Source organism: Nannobrachium achirus (genome assembly GCF_963921795.1).
Source record: "Nannobrachium achirus genome assembly, chromosome: 20".
NCBI lineage: Eukaryota > Metazoa > Chordata > Actinopteri > Myctophiformes > Myctophidae > Nannobrachium > Nannobrachium achirus.
Window position 1 is genome coordinate 34,480,497 of NC_137827.1, and position 21,050 is coordinate 34,501,546.

At 41.4% G+C, this 21,050-nt stretch overlaps 2 protein-coding genes across 2 annotated transcripts in view; one reads left to right on the forward strand and one right to left on the reverse strand.

Moving 5' to 3' along the window:
- The window catches only part of slc25a21 (solute carrier family 25 member 21), a 132,687-nt gene extending 131,630 nt beyond the window's left edge, over positions 1-1,057 (forward strand). Inside the window, exons 10-11 of the mRNA XM_080750583.1 lie at positions 357-409; positions 933-1,057. Of these exons, the coding sequence (XP_080606709.1) occupies positions 357-409; positions 933-994 (115 nt within the window). The 3' untranslated portion in view covers positions 995-1,057. The remainder of the gene's footprint in view (positions 1-356; positions 410-932) is intronic.
- Positions 1,058-8,176: 7,119 nt separating this feature from the next.
- On the reverse strand, positions 8,177-18,020 carry pax9 (paired box 9; the record flags this gene model as incomplete). The annotated part of the gene is given in 5 exon segments (XM_080750995.1): positions 8,177-8,224; positions 8,226-8,438; positions 13,382-13,521; positions 16,691-17,323; positions 18,017-18,020. Coding segments are annotated over 5 exon segments (1,038 nt in total).
- Between the last annotated feature and the right edge of the window lie 3,030 nt (positions 18,021-21,050).

Below are 21,050 nucleotides of genomic sequence, written 5' to 3' on the forward strand. Positions count from 1 at the left end.
GGGACGGGGAGCGCGAGGCGGCGGCGGCCAGCCACTGATCACCTTGAACACATTAAGGGGCAGGTACCCTCTCCGCCACTGGCCATTAGGCCTCGCTCTGTACCTGGCTGGGGTGAGAGACAGGCTGGCCGCCAGGCAGGCAGTCGCCTCCACACACACCCCAGTTGTGCCACCATACACATACACACACATTTATACGTATAGGCATGTACATGCACACACATACATGCGCACGTAACCATATTCCTCTGTCTCCCATAACTGATACTGCCATACTGAACAGTATGTATGTACAGTATGTACAGTATGTACTGTACAGTTACATCATTTTAAAGTCTTGTTTCTCCCTTCTGCAGATACTTGGCGTTGTACAAGGGATTAGTTCCAAAGATAATGAGGCTTGGACCAGGTAAAGTGAACAACATTCATCTGGCCCTCATGCTGATATTAAGATTCATATTGGGTGGCATGACGCAGCTGGCTGAGATTGGTTCATAATTAATTTGTCTTGATATTGTCTGAATGATTGTTTTGTAATTGGAGGGCAATTTTAAATCATTATTTTGGCAAACGGAATATTTCCATTAATTAGTCAGGGCTGGGTTTCCCAAAATCGCTTCACTACTAAAGAAGCCCTGGGCCAAATAATATTTGCAGATCATTTATGTGGTTTGTTTTAAGCCACACTGGAGCCAAATAGGTGGGGCTTAGTCACATATAATAATAGGATAGGATATATAATAAGACAGTGTTGATATCACAAAAAACATCCGGTGATTTAAAACAAAATTGAGTTCTTCACTGTAAATACTATTTGACACAGAATTTTGCTTCATTGTAGACTCTCTGTTCCCCATCTGTGTGATGGGGAACCAGGTCCCAGTGCAGCGACCCTCCTACCTAATCTACCTCTCCCGTTTCTTTGGACTCAGGTGGAGCTGTGATGCTGCTGGTTTATGAATATGTGTCTGGATGGCTGCAGCGGAATTGGTAGCTCCACCCGCTCTACCAGTGTGTCATATGAAGTCCAAAGCATTTTTTATCTAGTATGCACCAGGCCATTATGGACAGTCCTTGTACGTACGTACGTACGTACGTACGTACGTACGTACATACATACGTACGTACGTACGTATGTACGTACACACACACACACACACACACACACACACACACACACACACACACACACACACACACACACACGCACACGCACACACACAATTTGATTGTGCCAATCATACTCATACTCGTGAAAGACATGTAAGGGTACAGGTTTAACCAAGATTGCTGTTGGGGAAACTAGACTGAATCTAAAATATTTAAAGGGAAAAAATATTTATTTCTCAGGACTTCGGAGACAGAAAACTGTATTTTTAGATTACATTTACAGTACTTTTTTTTAAATATGCAATGTTTTTTTAATCGGTTCTTTGGATAGGTTTCACTTGACAAACACAATAAGTGATTTAGAATAGACAATAAACATGCACATTTAGCTTAGAACTCGATCACCACCAGCACAACAACTGTCTGTATTTTGTCCAGTTGAACACAATGGATCATCATCTATTTCCTTGTTTATCTGTGTAAATCCTGATTATATTTTTCAAATGAATTTGTAATTTATTACATGCTTCAAATTTGTATAGTGTCAGTACAAATAGGAAGGCATGGTAATTAGGTTGTTGATTTGACACGTCATAGAAAGTGTGTTATTTTTACATATCACGTTATCATGTTCAAATCGTCACCTTATGTTAACAAAACAAAAGCAAAAATGGCTTTATTTAGAGAAAAGAAAAATACTGTATTTTTCCACTGTATTGGTAACCGAATTAAAAGCAAATATACCCCCCCGCCATTGTGTGTGTGTGTGTGTGTGTGTGTGTGTGTGTGTGTGTGTGTGTGTGTGTGTGTGTGTGTGTGTGTGTGTGTGTGTGTGTGTGTGTGTGTGTGTGTGTGTGTGTGTGTGTGTGTGTGTGTGTGAGTGAGTGAGTGACTGAATGTGTGTGCTTTTGTGTGTGCTTTTGCGTGTGCCTGTGTGCATATGTTTATATGCATGAGCATAAGCCTAAATACTGCTCACAGGTGTACGGTTCCTGTGCATGTGTTTGAGAGCTTTCGTGTTACATGTGTTTGCCATGCTGTGCACTGAATGCGAGAAGTATTTCTAGATTGCAGAAGTGCTACAATAGAGGCATGCCACTTCCATCTAGTTTACCTCTTCTTCAACCCACCCCACTTACCCCACGCCATTAGAGCCCACTGTTGTTTGAGAACCTGTCAGCCATTGTGGCTGCGTTGGCCAACGGCGTGTCAGTCTTCTTGCTCTCCCTGTAGAGATGAGTCAGTGCTTCAGCATAGCTGACTGCAAGCTAAAACAACAAGCCCCGAGAAATTCAAATGCGACTGAGGAATGGAGGTTACTGCACACACGCATATACACTCCCTGAACTGAGCTACCTCTTACACCAACACATACACCCCCTTCACACACACACACACACACACACACACACACACACACACACACACACACACACACACACACACACACACACACACACACACACACACACACACACACACTCTGTTGCTCAACCTCAGGGGTAGTGGATGCTCCGCATAAACACCTGACTTCACTGACTTTGATTAATTAATGTGTGTACTAATCTCACAATATAGTTTTGTAAATACCCAATTAATGAATTGGACAATCAGATTTTGTATTTATATTGTGGGGTCCCATGCTGATAATAAATATATTTTGCGTTAGAGATTTGTATGGTGTACTTCCAATATGTTTGTCATGGGTTAATGAGAACAGGTTAATGGACTATTACAATCCAAACTGTTAGGGAACCCATCTTAAGCTTCTCTAGCAGTCATGGGTCACACTGTGAGTCAGGTTCTCATTTGACACTTGTCATTAAAGTGAGAGGAGTTGCCCTCTGCCAAAATGGAAAAGACTCCTGTTTTTCTTTTGCCCGGAGGCCTGGTGCTGATAGACGAACAACTGTGACTTGCTGATTGAAGGAATTGTAAACGTTTTAACCTGCACTCTCTGTACGGGAGTGCTGAATGCATATGTTTGTTTGGGTCTTGACAACCTGTACCGTGTGTAACATGTATTGCGTAGTAACAGCGACCACCCTTCACCTTAATTCTTTGCACACCATGATGACCATAAATCTTTGGCAATCTCCGTCGCCCACTTTCTTACTAATTTCTTTGCACCCCTATCCCACATATTCCTCATCCTTATAGGTCTACTTCAACATTTCCATTCCTTGGCTCCACTCTGACAGGCATGCAATCAGGACGTGGCTGGACCTGTCTTTTCCTATGGAGCCAGGGTGAAACTTAATGATTAATATGCATTAATAAGCCCTGAGACGTACAGTATATACTGCATAGGTCTGGTGAAGGCAGTGGTTCGTATTGGCATGATTAGACATGGAAGGCACACGCACACATGCGCGCACACACACACACGCACACACACACACACACACACACACACACACACACACACACACACACACACACACACACACACACACACACACACACACACACACACACACACACCACAGTAGCAGACAAGGAGCCACGAGCCAGACAAGCTGTGAGCACATTTGATTTTTTTCCTTTTTCTAAAAAAATGTGTGTGGGTTTTACTCACCTGTGGTTAAAGCTGCTGTTTTAAGGCATTGGGAAAATAATCTGGCTGTTGTCAGCTTCTCCTTAAACTTCTCCAGTGAGCAAGAACATACATAAAGCATAGTGCTTTGCCGTGGTGTTATGTACCCTGTTCAGTGTTACTCTAAAAAAGCACTGTCTCGCTTCTGATTGCATGTGGAGAAGTAAAGATAACCATATGACATTGAAGTCAGACTCAACATCATTAATTATAAACACGTGTTTGCCACTATTTTTATGCCTGTAGACCTCGCTTCCATAAGGTTCACTTACATTAGACTACAGTACAAGAACACAGATTGGGTACACTACGCGCTTTCGAGAAACTCTCTCTTGCTCCATGTTCCTTTAAAACGGTTGCTCCATGCATAAAATCCTGCACACTTTAAATTTGTTGTGTGACTTAAATTAAACAAGCCTTGGCCTACTCAAGTGTGTACATTGTAGCCCTTGTAAGTTGCTTGCAAACATCACGACAGGTAGGCCTATCCAGAGAGGCTAAAGTAAAATAGAGAGACACCGTGGCCACTTTCAGTGGTGGACTGAACAGTAATGAAGTACATTTACTTTAGTATTTTGTTTTGGATACTTATGGCTTTCATTCCACTTGAATTCAAAGACAAATATCGTAGGCCTAATTTTGACAATACTACATTTCTAGGAAGTGGAAAGCAACATTATTAATTAACCACTTCACTGTATTAGCCCTATGTCAAATATAGTGAAAATAGCAGATCTACAAGCTCACGATACAAGGCACTGTGTGCTTGTAGATCTGGTATTTTCATTCTTGATATTTTTTGAAAAAGTAAGTAAACTATTGATATTAAAAAGAAAATGCACTTTCATTTGCACTTTTGAATACTTAAGTATTTAAAAAGCAAGTAGCCTACTTTTGCATACCTATAAGTATTTTTAAAAGCAAGTATTCCAATTGTGTACAAACTGAACTTTCACCTGTAGTTGAGTTATATTTGACCACCAGGACTACGGTATCCATCTACACATTGACTCTGGGGTTGAGTACTTTGTCCACCACTAACGACAGGCTTATCCAGAGATAGTTTTACTATAATAAAGACACCGTGGCCACTTAAGAACCTGCCACGATGGAGAGAGTTGTAGGTAACTTGAACTATCACTTTTATTTGAACGTGACGGATGGTGTTAGCAGGGGGAGGGTTGGCTGGTAGGGTGAGCGTATGATCAGCACGTCCCTGTGATGTGGTTCATGTACGGTCAAAGAAACACTAGGCTCCCTGAGCAACGGTCCGTGACCACTGGATGCGGGGGAGAGTGCTTTCCAATTCAAATCAGCCCCTGCAGAGGGAGGACTGTTTACACTGTCACACGGAGGGACTGTTTATGCTGTAGCACAGCAGGAATTGAGGGGGTGGTGGTGCTGGTGGTGGCATCAGTGGTGTAGAGTAACTCAATACATTTACTTAAGTACTGTACTTAACTACAATTGAGTTATTTGTACTTTACTTGAGTATTATCAATACTTTTACTTCTACTCGACTACGTCTCTGACCCAAAAATAGTACAGTAACGCCACTACATTTACTTGAGCACTTTAGTTACTAGTTACTTTCTAGATTCTGATTATTATTACAAAACATACATTAACCACTTCAACCCTAAATACTTTTTGGCCATTTGAAAATAGCCGATCTGCAAGCTCAGACAAACAGCCTAATTTAAGTACATTTTGGGACCAATACTTTTGTACTTGTACTCAAGTAGGCTACATCTTGAATCCCATACTTTTACTTGTACCAGGGTATTTCTATAATGCAATATTGATACTTTTACTTAAGTAAAACATTTTTGTACTTTTTCCACCACTGGCTGCTGGTGGGGGCATAACCAAAACATCCATCCCCTCACCCTCCTGGCCAGGTGGATAATAGGTCTACTATGTAAATTAACTGCAGGGTTGGTTTTATTAAATTATAAATGCAAGGCAAGGGCCCCATGCATGCAGTTTGTGCGTTTTCAGGGCGTCCTGTTTTTAGAAAAGCCTGATTTTAAATAGGCTGGTCAATTATTATTATTTGCTGTGATTTATAAAGTGGGCCACTTTACAAATAATATCAAGTTTAAATTCATGGCATAAGGCTTTCATTAACAATGACAAGATAGAGGTAGCCTATTATTAGCCTCTAGTCCATTATATTCCCCTTCTGGAAATTGGGAGTCTAGAATTAAGCTGTTGTAGACCTATGAAATTAATATGTAAGTTTTGCGTTTTCTGAAATAATACTGGGGCCTATTAACAGGCTATTCGTTTTATAAATTGATAATTCTCACCAATTTGAGTCCAACTTAAAATACAGAATTAAAGGCACGAAGGCCTTGGCGTTTTCATAAAATGAAACGATTTGTCTATGATGATAGTTTTTTTCTTAGGCTACTCCCCACAGTCCCCAGCAGGCATTCTTCTATCTGGTGTCAATTAGGCCTGCACCCAGAGGCGTCAATTGGGTATGGCAAGCTATGGCAGCTGCTATAGGCCTACCTTGGCTACAGGGTGAAATAATAAAATGTACTTTTCATTGTGCCTGTTGCTAAGGTATGGCAGCATGGCTACACCAGTCATGTTGCCATACCTTAGCCTTTTCTGAACTGACGCCGCTGCCTGCACCACCACCAGGCGCAGCAGACCATGGCAAACAGGCTATGCCCTTCTTTCCCCATGAGTGTTAGCAATGAGTTTGGCTAGCAGGCCTTGACATGTGGAAGTGAAGTGGGACGAACATTGGTCGTCGTGTATTCTACGAGCAAGCACATCATAGGCTATAGGTCTATTGAAGAAAGCTTAAATTAGGCTGCCACGCTTTCGCTGGTAAGTCAGTCAACTTTGTGTGGTTTGTTTGCAGTGGTGTAAAGTAACTGAGTACATTTACTTAAGTACTTTTGAGGTATTTGTAGGATACTTTACTCAAGTTGAGTAGGCCTATTTTCAATTTCCAATTCTATCAGAGGAAAATGTTGTAGGCTACTTTTACTCCATTAGAATTATTTGAAAACTTTAATTATTATTGATTATTATTACAAAAGAAACATTAACCACTTGAACCCTATATAGCCTACATTTTGGCCTTTTGAAAATAGCCGATCTACAAGCTCACAATGCTTCGCAATGTGATTCATTGTGAGCTTGTAGATCTGCTATTTTATTTATTCATTTATTTTTTAAATGGGACATTCTGCATAATGAGTAGGCCTACTTTTATGTTTGATACTTTAAGTAATTTTTATACCAATATTTTTGTACTTTTACCCAAGTCATTTTTTAATTCCGGACTTTTACTTGTAGCAGAGTGTTTTTAATTGCAGTAGCCTATTGATACTTTTACTTGAGTAAAATATCTGAGTACGTTTTCCACCACTGTTTGTTTGCAGATATTAGCCTACACGTTATGCTTCCTGCTAGTCTAAAAAAAGGCAGCGTAGGCGTGTTGTCTGCATTGAATTTGACCCCGGCTTCAGTTGCGTGAAGGAAGCAAATATTCTTCCTAAAGTAGCCCATGTTTGACGTCTTTCATCTTGCCACCGTCACGCTTTAAAATTGTTAAAGATGCTAATGATTTTCCAGAAAACTGTCAGTGGTTCAGAAAGCTCAGTAACATCAAAACAATTTAATATAAGATACATTCAATTTTCATTGTGCAACATTTGGAACTGTGCAGCTCATCTGTTAACGCTATCGACTCAAACATAAGACCAAATGCCAATTTTGTCTAAATGTGCGTGGAGAATCCCGTGCTGTCTGTGAGGCTAATTGCACTTCGTTCAACGTACCTTTAGTCTAATAAATAAACATGAACTTCTCTTGGGAGCTCTTGGACTGGCTACATTTTTTTTGAGAAGTGGGGAAAAAACAATGCTCCATATGACGGTTACTTTTATCAAAAACATAAACCAAAAAGCATACAAACATTTAAAAAACTAACAATTGATAAGCACCCTGAAACACTTAAATGCAAACTTCTCCCGCTTCTGTCATGGCTTATTCATGAAGTCATACATTACCACTGTTTCCCCCAAAGACATTTGCATATGTGTGCAGTAATGAAATTGAGAGAAAATTAAGAAGATGGATGGCAAAAATGTCCTCGTCGTAGTAGCATTCATGTCAGTCCTTCAATACACCTGTCCTCCTAAGAAGCTCTTTCGACACAACAGAGCCACTCTTAACTTGATATGAAAGGACTGGTCCGTCCCCATTTTGGGCCGTGTTTATCTGGTGTCATTTGAGACCAGCGCAAACATGGGCAACTTGGTACCGTGTATAGGTCCTTCATGGGCATACCGAGGAGATGATGATGGTGGTGATGAGGAGATGCAGGCCGGAAGCGGACAGACCTGAGCCATTGGCCCTTTCTCCACCCCTTTCTCTCCCTCTCTCTCTCTCACTTCCTCTCTCCCCATGTCCTGTCTCTTGTCTGTCGGTGTTGTCAAGACTTTACAGTTGCTGCCGAGGCCGTGACGGGGGTGGAATGGCGTCACGGCTTGGCTGTCCTGCTCTTGAAGGCCAGTGGGGTGGTGATGTCACAGCTGTGGGGAGATAGAGCACTGCCACTGGCTTGCTGCCATGTGGCCCCGGTCACATAGGCCGACGTGGTGCCGCTGTACCCCATGTAGGGCGACACTTGGGTGGGATGGTGGTAAGGAGGGATGCTGGGAGCTGTGGCATAGCTGTTCACTGTGTGCAATCCACTCAGCGTCTACCGGAGGAAAAGAGAGTTGTTATTATTACGTGTACCTCTACTCTCTAAAGAAATTGTTTAAGGGCTTATCCTTGTTTGTCAGACTCTGTGGTGACATTCTGCTCTGAGAAGATATTTGGTTTGTTGACTATCAGTTCTGCTAAAGGACCCCTTATCCCATTTTCAACCAATCTTCTAGTCCTTGTTAAAGCTCATTATAAGATGACACCATTTCAGTCTACTCGCTCTGCAGAGGAGGAGGGCTGTGGACCGTTCAGAAACCTGCCAACCAGTGACATCATCGTATATACATTTGATCATTTCAAACACGATTTCAAACTTTGTTATTATTTTGTATTAATGAACAATGGTTTATATTTGGGCATGCTAACTTTCCAGGAAAAGAGAGGCTGTAGTTTCAGCCTGAATTCCCTATGATGATCGGTGGACTGGTAGATAAGTGTCTGATATCCCTCCTCTGAGATGCAGAGCGAGCAGACGAAAATGGTGCCATCTTGAAAATTAAGAGCTCCTTGCAATGTGAGTTGTCTTCCTAGTTCAGAAATTAGGAAATATATTGCACACAGAGAAGTCCTTCCACTCAAGAATCAAGACTGAACGCCCCATCATTAATGTGCAGTTACAGTTTACACTTTGGACAGTGGATTAAGTGAGTAATCCCAACTTTGGTACACACACACACACACACACACACACACACACACACACACACACACACACACACACACACACACACACACACAAAACGACTTATAGCTGCAGTGTGCACTAGAAAAACCTCAGTGTAAATTTTACTCTGAGTGTATACCTGTAGACTAGAGTGAGTGGAATGCAGGAGAGAAGTTAGTGTAAGAGGAACAGAACTTGAATATCTTACTGCTGTCTCCTGATTACTCATTACTCAAATCTTGGTCATTTGATTTATTTAACATTTTCCTGAAACCCATTCATGGACTGAGCTGCTCTAAACAGACCCGATTCGGAGCCACGCAGCAAAATCCTCAGTGTTAATTTGACTCAATTGGCCTAAATGGTAACACTGAGGGTTTTGCTGTGCAGAGTTGGTAACAAAATGCCACATTTTGAAAACAGTTTCATTTAGCACTTGCTAAATGAAATTAAAGCTTATTGGAATAATACTTAAATGACTGTCTCTCTTAAGGCCCCTGTCAAAAATAATAACGATAATCATAAATATATTAAGACATGTGAAAGTGAGATAGTCACTCTTTCATGTGACTGATTCTTGTGAAATTGATACATGCCGTTTTGGAATGTTACGCCACAATTTCCCGGATATTATTGTTATGATCGCAATGTTTTAAAAAGTTGACTCTTGAGATGCAGGGTTCTTTCTACAGAAGTGGCAATGTGCCATGCATGCCAGATGATGAGAGATGGGGTCGGGGTCGGCATAGGGTTGGGGTGGGGGGCACCGGCGCACCGCAATACAAATGTCACAAGAGATTGGGAGTGAAAAGGCAGGAAGAGTTGAAATATGATAGAGAATGAGGCAAGCATGAGGCTTTCACCATGAATGGTCTAACGTTGCTGGCAGAGCGACAAAACTGAACTGGAGGAATTCAACAAAGCATTTCAACATTGGGGCAGAATTTCTATTCCTGGGTGGTCTATGACTACTGACAATCACTGGTGGAGCTGCATGCTTTTTTCTGTTCCTCTGTCCTGTTTGACTAGGATTTGCTGGCATTATGCTCAATGCTAAGATAGCTCACATACAGTGTGTGTGTGTGTGTGTGTGTGTGTGTGTGTGTGTGTGTGTGTGTGTGTGTGTGTGTGTGTGTGTGTGTGTGTGTGTGCATTCATGTGTGCATTCACAAGCATCTGTCTGGGGGTGTTTATGTGTGTCAGTTGGTGTGTTTGGAAGTTTGTGCAAATTGATCCGATTATGCTGGTTTATTCCACAAAATGCCAAATTGATTTTAAATGTGTTACATCATTCATCAAAGTCATAGATTTTCAAATAAATAACCCCCTAAGCTGTTTTCATGATAGAAATGAAATTATATAAATGTGTAGACTGTTAGGCAAGAGTTGGGGAAATTAGTGGTTTGTGGGCCTATTAGCACAATTTCATGTAGATATAATTATATCTACATGAAATTGTGTATTTTATTTATTTATTTTAAGCGTTATTCCAACGGCCTGTAATCAAGATCACGTCATCTTTGGCTTATATTGGCATTAGGCTATTTATAATTTAATCGAAATGGTGTTGTTAATTGAGTTATGTCCATGTCCGTTAATTGTCACAAATAGTATCAAAGCCTGATTTATAAAACTCGTAGCAACGGCAAACAAAATAACGGCAACACGTTCATCTGAAGACTGGATGTCAAGAAGATGAAAACGCTTGCATGATTGACAATAATTAGACCCGGGGACAACCCATCGTCAAAGAATAGGGAAAACAGCGCCGAGGACAACTCAAACCAAGCCTGACAAATGTTTGTATAACCATGTCAAATAATGAATTATTATTCATATTATTTTATTTATCGATCAGCTAAATGTGGCGTTAACGCATGTTAATCTGGGGAAATGACAACCTAAAATCGTCCGCTAAAAAAATGTAGTTTATTTGAACAGTGTCTGACATATATCGTTTCAGTCCTTTGGAGACACGGGGACGGAAAGTGGGCATTATGAATGACTTCCGAGCCGCAGGCTCTGTTTACATAGACTCATGCGCATACATTAACCCCGCATCGAAACTTAATGATCCAATTCTTCTTTCAAATGAGGATCGTCTGATGGTCCCAAGGGTGCATCTGATTGCAGCGCCTCTTTAGAAGGCCTTACGGCCAAACTGGCTGCCAGTCGGCGTTTAGACTGGACTGGGGCTGTTTGCGACTTCTCATTGGGCCTTTAGAAATCACGCCAAGAGACACAAATGACCTAGAACATCTTTCGTCGCCCCTACGTTCTCGTTTAGGTCGATAGAGAAAAACATAAGCTGCATGTTAGCTTATAAGCTTGTTTGGGTGTGTGGATAGCAAAGATGTCTTGTGAAACATGCGCCAAAGAATTGCTATCAGACATAGTCTGGCATACAACAAGCAGCAATATCATACACAAACAGTGGTTTTCAACCCTTCTCATTCCAAGGTTGTTGTTTTTTTTCTTCAAAGTTCCATTACCATATAGGAGAGACAACAGGCAAACGTAACAAAAATAACAATTCTTCTACATTCTCTAATTGTGTAGACTTCTTTTAAATTAAGTAATACATGTTTAACAATAATTGTACTCTTGATAGTGTAAAATGAAACCAAATTAAATGGACCCTTACGGGTGAAGAGTTAAACATCCATTTGGTTACCTACTCTCCATCATTTATAGCTGGGGACCACCTGGAATCACCTCAAGGACCACTGGTGGTCCCCGGACCACTGGTTGAAAACCACTGTCATACAACATCGGTTGGGATTTATGTCTGTCATTTTCTCTCGGTCTCACCCACTCATAACATTTTCACTCACGTTCTCAAATGTTGCACACATACGCCTAATAGGTCTAGGCAACATTGCAGCAGATAAAATGGCTGATGCAAAAGGGCCAAGATGTTATATAGGCCTAGGCTATAATATGCCTTTTTGAGAAATAGTTTGTTGCAACATTCTTGTTTTGCCGTGAAATGCAGCCTGTAATTTATCGTTGTTATTTTCTGCATTTTATGCTTGACTATAACTCGTTGTTCTGTATAGTTTTGTAGGCTAACCACCGAGGCTGTTTGTCTTCAGTTATGTCTTCGTGCCATTACTTTGAAGAAGGCTTCACACGCCCTCGATGTCTGAATAGTGTATCTGTTGCTTTATGTTGTTTAAAATAAAATGAGCGTAGAAACCAAACTATGTGGCCTGAAATTGTTTAAATGGTTGTGTCTCCATCAGGAATCGCGTGCCATGTGAAAAAAATAAAATAAAATAAAAACATGTGCCAACACATGTTCCCATGCACGCGCATTCATAGTTGAATCTATGCATAATTATGCTTGACTAACACAAACGCGCGCGCGCACGCACAGCTGTCATCATAGCCCGCCATTTGTTGTCGTTTCCAGAAAATCTAAATGGCCTGTTGAGATGTGTTTTGTAAACGTATACCCACTGATCAAAATTAATTGCACATCTAATCAAAAAGCCTCATTAATTGAAAATCGATTCAAAAAGACTCTGCATGGATTAAACAAAGTTAAGATACATTTATTTTCAGTTTTCGTTATTTTAATTTAGAAACTATAAAACTGAAATGTTTCAGTTGTATTTAAAATAATAATAATAATGCAGTTTTTGATATGACTAAATGTATGTCGACTGCTTCATTTCCCATGCGATTTGAATAGTCACGCAATATGTGCACATTTACAACGCTCGAAATAGTTAGCCCATTTCACAGGACTCTTCTTATAGGACACAGGCTATAAATACTTTTTTTCCTAAATTATTTAATTATTATTATTTTTACAAATCTGGTGGTTATTTTTTGTTAATTGTTAAGGGGGTGGGGGGAATTAATTGTATAGTCATAGCCTATGCTTAGACACAGTTCTGCCTTAAAACGAAATGAAAATAAAGAATTGAAAAAAGTATTTATAATTTCGTATGTTCACTTAAAAACAGTCGTGAAAGATGTTCCATATAGAGACCAGCAAGCCAGCAAACATGGACTGGAACAAATGACAAAGTGAGTGCCTGCACCCACTGCACTGCACAAGGAATGGATTAATATCGCGAGACAATTTTCCAGGCCATATACTTATTATTAGACCATTAAGCCTGGCATTAGGATCGTAGCCTTAATTACCAGGTTCTTAACTGGCCATTTTTAACACCATGGTCTCCATGCTATGTCATTTAGTCCTCGAAAGTGGAACCCTATAAGTAAATGAGAGGTATCAGATATCCTTTTTGTTTTACCTGTGTGTATTTTGCGTCAGGTTCTAAATGCGGGTTATCCACGCCATTGACTAGTGTAGAGCTCGCTGGAGGAAAATTAGTCCTGTTTATAGCGCTCCATTCTTCTAGTTTGGCACTGGGAAAGCACGGACTGTCACTAACTGGAGGCAGAAGAGAGACAGACAGGAGATAAGGGAAGTCAGAAGAGATAAAGAAGAGACCTGCACACTTTCTAGCAGTGGTGGAAAAAGGTGCTTAAATAAAAGTATCAATGCTGCAATCTAGAAATACTGTTACAAGTAAAAGTCCGGAATTCAAATTGTACTTGAGTAAAAAGTATGAAAGTGTTGCCAGAAAATGTACGTATAAGTAAGTACCAAAAGTAAGTAAAACATGTTTGAAAATAGCCGATCTACAAGCACTCAACGCGTCACATTGCGAGATTGCGACGTGTTGTGAGCTTGTAGATGGGCTAGAAGAATGTATAAAATAGGGCTAACGTGGCTAACGTATGTTTAATAATATTATAATTTAAATCTACAAAGTAAACTAAATTCCAATAATTGTAGTGGAGTAAAAGTACAATATTTGGAAGATGGATTAGAAGTAAAAGTATTGGAAATACTCAAGTAAAGAAGTACAAATAACTCAATAGTGTACGTAAGTACAGTAGGCCTACTTAAGTAAATGTACTTACTTACACCGCTGCTTTCTAGTTATCGTGCATTTAGGCTATCTTTGCAAATCCACAGGCCCAGATCTGCACCCCATTGCTAGAGATTAGATTACCATACATAGGCCTACTACAGTACTACTAGGCCTATAATAAGCAAACATTTTGCTTGATTCATTTGACATTTTCCCGCACGAGACTGAATAGTCGTGTGAATAGTAAGCATCGTCGCCGTACAAAACAACACCGCTTCCATTCCTGCTGAAATCAAAACATCAGCGCTTCCATCCCGTATACTGAAATCAGCGTGCGCGAACGTACGCGCGCCCCATAGCCGCTGATCAAACTGAAGGCCAATTCATGAACGGAATGCAGTAAGACGACCCTTTCGTGTAATAGCCGGGAACATTTAGCCCACCAAACGCCTTCCTGTGGGGGGACAAATTAGATTTACTTTAACCGTTTCCCCTTTATGCGTGATGGATATTATATTATACACGGCTCCCAACGTTAAAGGAATGGGGGAAAGCAGAGCCCACCACTGCAGTGTTGTAACATGATGCGACTCAAGAGTGTCTTATTTAATAGCCTCGATAGGCCTAGCCTACTTGTTCCTCCTACTCCTCGAAAATAGTATTCTTGTGTGTGTGTGTGTGTGTGTGTGTGTGTGTGTGTGTGTGTGTGTGTGTGTGTGTGTGTGTGTGTGTGTGTGTGTGTGTGTGTGTGTGTGTGTGTGTGTGTGTGTGTGTGTGTGTGTGCGTGCGTGCGTGCGTGCGTGCGCGTGTGTACGCGTGCGCGCGCGTGTATGTTACACCTATAAGCAAAGCTGAAAATATTGTGAAAACACCTAGCCTATTAGCCCATGATAGTTAATATAGTAAAGTCAATATGCCTATAGTTTTGATTGTTACAATTACACGCTAATAGGCACGCTCATACCTGTCGTTTGTCATAAAAGTTCAGTTATTTTTCTTTAATGAAATCATATGGCTGGTGAAATGATTGTGACGCTAAAAGAGGCCTCACGTCATGTGCATGGATGGCATACTTATTTCGGCTTTCCAAACCTGCCGCAAACATCTGCTAATAATTTGGAAATGCATAAATTGTTTAGAAAGGCAGCCTTTGAGAACACATTCCTCCCCGTGCAAATTTCTTGTTTCGCCATGAAATATCTGCCTCGCATTTTGTATTGTTTAGACCAGTGGTTCCCAAACCTTTTAGCTCGTGACCCAAAGAAATTAGACGTTTGCCCGGCACCCAGACTAGTGAAAATAGCAGATCTACAAGCTCACAGCAGCGTTGCTTAGCGCCGCGATGTGAGCTTGTAGATTGGCTATTTTCATTAGGCCTACTTCTTAAACTTGTTTTCTTATTTATGGAATTTCTTTGATTTTTCATGGATTTCTTCATGAAATTAGTTTTTAATTCATGAAAAAAATAGCTTTTTGGGGAATGTTTTTTGAAAATATTTTGAATAATAATAATAATCATTAGAAATGTAGAAAACAAAAAACAAAGGGACCAATAAAAATGGGTCTGCGACACACAAATGGGTCCCAACCCAGTGTTTGCGAACCAGAGGTTTAAGACTGACCAAGTAAAGTTTGCATATAGAATCGCCGAGGCCTCCCAAAATCTAAGGACTGTCTGTCATGCTGAGCATGTTTCTGCAAGGCACCGTCCTGCTAGGTAGTCTATCCTGACAGTAGCACAGGGCCCTCCACTGACAACACTTCCCCTGCTGCCACAAGAAACATTGTCTCCGAGAAAGGAAAAAAAAAGAAAGAAAAAAAAGAAGAAAAAAGGTTTCACAACAACTTGTCTACCATTAACAGTGATTTATGGAGGATCCTGTTTCACTGTTTCCAAAACAGTTGCGGTGCTATTGAGTGCAAGAAGAAGTTTTATGGCTACCTGCATGTTAGGCTACAAATATGTGCATAGTCTTATCTACGCAATCAAAATTACCTTAATAAAACATTAATCTTTAGCACTATAGCAAACAGTAGCATATCACAGTACAGGCTCGAATGACATATAGCAAACAGTAGCTTTAAATCGAAGCTATAGCTATACTTTTGAATGTGCATGTGTATATGTGTTTGGTAACAGCGCTAACACAAAATGTCTGGTTCATGGCAGACTGGGTGCACACCTAATTCTGATTCCGTTCATCTCGCCACTGCGCCTTGCTTTGGTTTGTCAACCCAATATTCCACATCCGCTTCTTAATTATTAGTGCAAGCTGAACCATCTGTTTCTACGCAAGACGTTTGAACTACAGTGCCACTCGCCTCCTAGCCCACTTTCACGTCACTAACAAACCGGAGGTCAGATATTATTTGGTCTCACTCCTTGCAGAGGCCTACAAATCATATCAGCTTTCAAGCCTCTACAAAGACGAGTACTGAAAAACTGTTATAACGCAAATACAACACACACACACACACACACACACACACACACACACACACACACACACACACACACACACACACACACACACACACACACACACACACACACACACACTATAGCCTACTACGCACAGCATGTGCACAAAATCCTTAGAAATTACATTATGCCCTTTTCACTAGAACCTCAAAAACACAATTGTTTTCCAAAGGATGGGCTACAACAGCAAGCATGCTTACTTTGTTGCTCTGTTATGGACCGTATCCCAAGAATATCTGTTACCGAATGCGAGGAGGGCCATATCCTGTGCATAGCCATGTGTCCGGGAAGGGTGTGCATGCCAGGGGGAGTGGGCACTTTGGTCCCCGTGGCTCCGATGGGGCTTGGATATGAGTATATGTGGTTGTAGGGTAACGCGGGCTGTGGTGGTGGCGGGTGAGCCTGCTTGCTCGACTCGTACTGACTCTGCTGGGACAGATTCCCAATCTTGTTGCGGAGGATCCGACTGATCGAGCTGACAGATGGCAGATTGAATTTGTCGCAAACCCCGTCAGCGAGTAGCCTGTCCCGAATCTCCCAGGCGAAAATCCCCGGGTCTCGCTGCTTGTATGTCCGTATGTGTTTGACCACCGTGGGCGTGGTGACCCGCGGCTTGCTGCCTCCGATGGCCCCCGGGAGAATGGAGCCCGTCTCGTTGTACCGAGCTAGGATCTTGCTGACGCAGCCATGGGAGACCCGGAGCTGCCTGCTTATGTCACACGGCCTTATTCCCAGCTGGGCCAGCTCTACAATCCTGAGCCGGATGGCATTGGGTAGTGGTCGGCCGTTGACGAAAACGCCACCCAGCTGGTTCACCTCCCCGAAGGCTGGTTCTATGGAATAATCAACAATAAACAAAAGAGAACAAAAATGTAACACCCATCACTCACAACAGCATCACGCCAAGGCCTCGCCATTGCAGTTAGTACATACATTACACTTTTATTACGTCTATACCGTCATCACGTTATGCAGTGACCATGTTTAGACATTTGAGTGTAGGCTATATGTTATGCTAACCTGAAGTTCATAAAAGTGAGTTACTATTTAGGCCTACAGTTATTATTTTGGCACGGTATTTCGAGAGCCTTATTCTGAGCATCATGTAGTCGACCAGGACCAAAGCCTATAGGCAGTAGGCTATTTTGGGTTGTTAATACAAAAACAAAAAACACGCTCTATAGATCTAAACAACTATACGGTCTTTAATCTCTTTATCAACGTATTTGTGAACTAACTAGTTATATTTCTCAGTCTCACGATGTATAATTGTGGATGTTTATGATGTTTGGATAACCTACTGTTTTACTGTCGCGTGCTTGAATAGACGGAGCGGCCATTGCCAACGTTCAAGCATAATTGATTCGTTCAACAATGCGTAACAGCCCTCCTCCTCCTCAGTTAGATTACACCGTGAGGAAATCGCAACGGTGCAAGACAAATACGCCGCATTTTCCACCTTGCCGTTGCAAGTTCGACCGATCGCTCCATCCCCTGACACCAAAACGTTCATAACGTCAACTTACCCATTGCGTTATATCCACAAATGATGAACGCGGTGTCGCAATCACGCCTCCCGTGTGGGTACGGTCCTGTGTCCAGTGTTGCGAGTGTCCAGACTGCTGTCAAGGAAATCCCCTCGTGCGCCACGGGTACGATAAAGAGCGAGAGAGGAACAAATTCGCGATCTGTTTCCTGATGGTCTGGGAGACAGGCTTACATTTCAATCTGCAGAAATCAGGGGCTGGACTTCCAACACTTTTCCCCGTCTGTAGCTCCGGTCCGCCAATGGCACGTCGAGATCGCGCACAGCTGCTTTGCCATTGGTTCAAAACGTTGACATGACATGTGCCGTGCACGGGCTTTCCCCCCTCTTCCATCAGAACCTGAGCGGGGGATACCACGATGCATTGCATCTGTTATTCACACAGATATAGGGTAAGTTTAAAACAATATCCAGACTGTGATTCTGAATATGAATCAGATCTGCACTTATAACACAGTCGAGCATTCAGAGAAGAGCTGGCAAAAAAGGCTGAATGGTTAGTTTGGAGTACAACATACTTTTAGCAGGTTTGCAAACCATGTGTCCATGCGTTTGAGGGCCATTGCATTTCAAGACATGGCCAGTAATGTATTATTCCCCAGATGGATTGGGCATCCGTTAATCATCAACGAGCGAATGACAGACTTTATTAGACACATCCTGTCATTCCCATGATGATATGTTCTAAATAAGGCCATCATACGGTAAATATCACGAACCCTCTGAGAAAATCGGCCTGGTCTATATGAAGCTTGGAACGACTGGAAGATGTGTGAATAAATTAGGAAAGACATATAGGACTATGTTGTATATTACGCGCGAAAATTACGCATTACGCGCAAAGTTACCCAGAGACAACATTAGTTTGGTCTGTTTCACTTTAAATAAATGTGTGCATGCAGGCCTATAAGTAACAGCTGACATTTATTCTCGAATTTTGTTACGTAGGCCTAAATCACGTTCCGCTGCGCGTGTCAAAATGTCGGTTTGAAAGGGGCTGCAGAGAAAGACACTCAACTGTCAGCCTGCGTTCTCTGCATTTTAATAATTACGCGCACATCATCACCGTGTCGTCGTCACGCTAAAATCATAATGACCGAATGAAAACAGGAACGGTTTGATTCTTTTTGTGTTTAACATGGCTAATGTGTTCATGGTCATTGTGAAAAGTATCTTCACGAGGAATTAATTTGCTTCATTACTGTTCGACTGCATGGCCTACTAGAGACCTTTTCATTAATTTAGTCGTTCTATATAGACATTCCGCACGCGAGAAATGAGGCACGCGTGTCTTTGTCTAAAAGAGAAATAAACATCCACTAGGTATAGCCATATGTGAGCTCTCTCTCCAGTTCATACATGCTGCTGTTTGCCCTGCCACTAAAGAAAAGGGCAGGGTAACAGCGGTAAGCTTCGCTCCATGCCGTAGATTTCAGGGGCTCAACACTACATAAACACCAAATCACTCGCACAGCCTAACTGCAGTTGTAAATATTAAATGACATCTTCGGATAATCGATAGGCTTTAAGTGGCAAGAGAGCAACGGGGAACAAGTATAGGCCTCGTATAGACGACGTTGCCGTTCCCTGCGTGGCGCTATGGGTGTCTGAGGGGTCGATGCCCCTGGCCCCACGCTCCCATGCCACTAATGCGTCAAGCATAATGTTTACCATTGGGAAACGTGCTCAACTTGTTTCCATTGCGACGCTTCCGGTGACTGAAATAACAAAAGGTCAACTCTAGGGATCAGAGGTCCCGGTGGGCACTAGATCTTCCAGGTTCCAAATATGCGGCGTAATAAGAAAGTGAGACAATTATTGGGGCAGCAGGTCGAAGTGGATGGAACTTGCGCGCATTGATCTGTTATTGCGCACCTGAGACAAGGGGCAACAATAGGACGCGCATGGTATTGGTTATGTTATATGTACACATTTTGTCCATACACCCTAACCCTCTGCCAATTAAAAATGACTTTACAAAGAAACTGTAAAGTTGTTTAGTAAATGTGGTCCACAGTTAGAAGCCTTATTTGCATTGTGCAAAACTGCCTTGCTCATTTGAATCGCAAATTATGAGTTTCTGAATATTTTATACAAATTAACTCTTGTTATGATCCACCATGGTACACTTTATAGTGTCTGAATTATTATTAATATTATTATTACCCTTATTGTTATTATTATGTATTAATGTTATTATACATTACTTTTTATATTTAAAAAGGCCCATTCCTTTAAATTAATTAGGATATATTGGATAACTATTGATGACCATGGGGCATTGGGCAAATCAGGCACGCGAGTTTAACCAAGCATGAAAATGCCACGCGACACATTATGTCCAACATTATCTGCACATGGTGTTTGCTTATAGATTTACATTATAGATGCTTCATATTTATATTTACAATGGATTCATATCCTTTCCTTAAATGACAATTTATGCGACTGAATAATTCCGTTGAATTATGTCTTGTCTAATGGTTCGTTTACTCAGCAGAAAGGCCATCAGTAAATGCTATAGATGGATCGGGCTGTCATGCTGCTCACACACAGAGTCCACTCAGCCAAAACTGTCCATGTCCAATGTAATTGTTCATACTGCCCGTGAAGGTAACGCATCACTTGTGATCTATTGATTGTGAAACAAGGAGCGGTGAGCAAGCTTAAGTCCTCGACAGTGCATTATTTCCATAGACGGGATTATTGTGTGTTAGTGAATATAGGCCTATATTTGGTTTCGTAAATTGAGCTGGGTTTTTCTTTCTCTTTTTTTTCTTTTTGTTTTTAGATATGGGAGAGAAATAAACACACATTTTGATTTAATATTTTATTTACATTTTTAAGTACAGCAGGTCTGTCGCATGCAGTCAATGGCCATACAAGTGGTTGCCCCTTTTTGGCCCGTATAAGAAGATTTATAATGCCATTTGGGCGTTCGTTTCTTTTTTGAAATAAAAGCGCCCTTAAAGTGTGATAATGTTGAATGTGCAAATAAAAATCATACTCCGAGA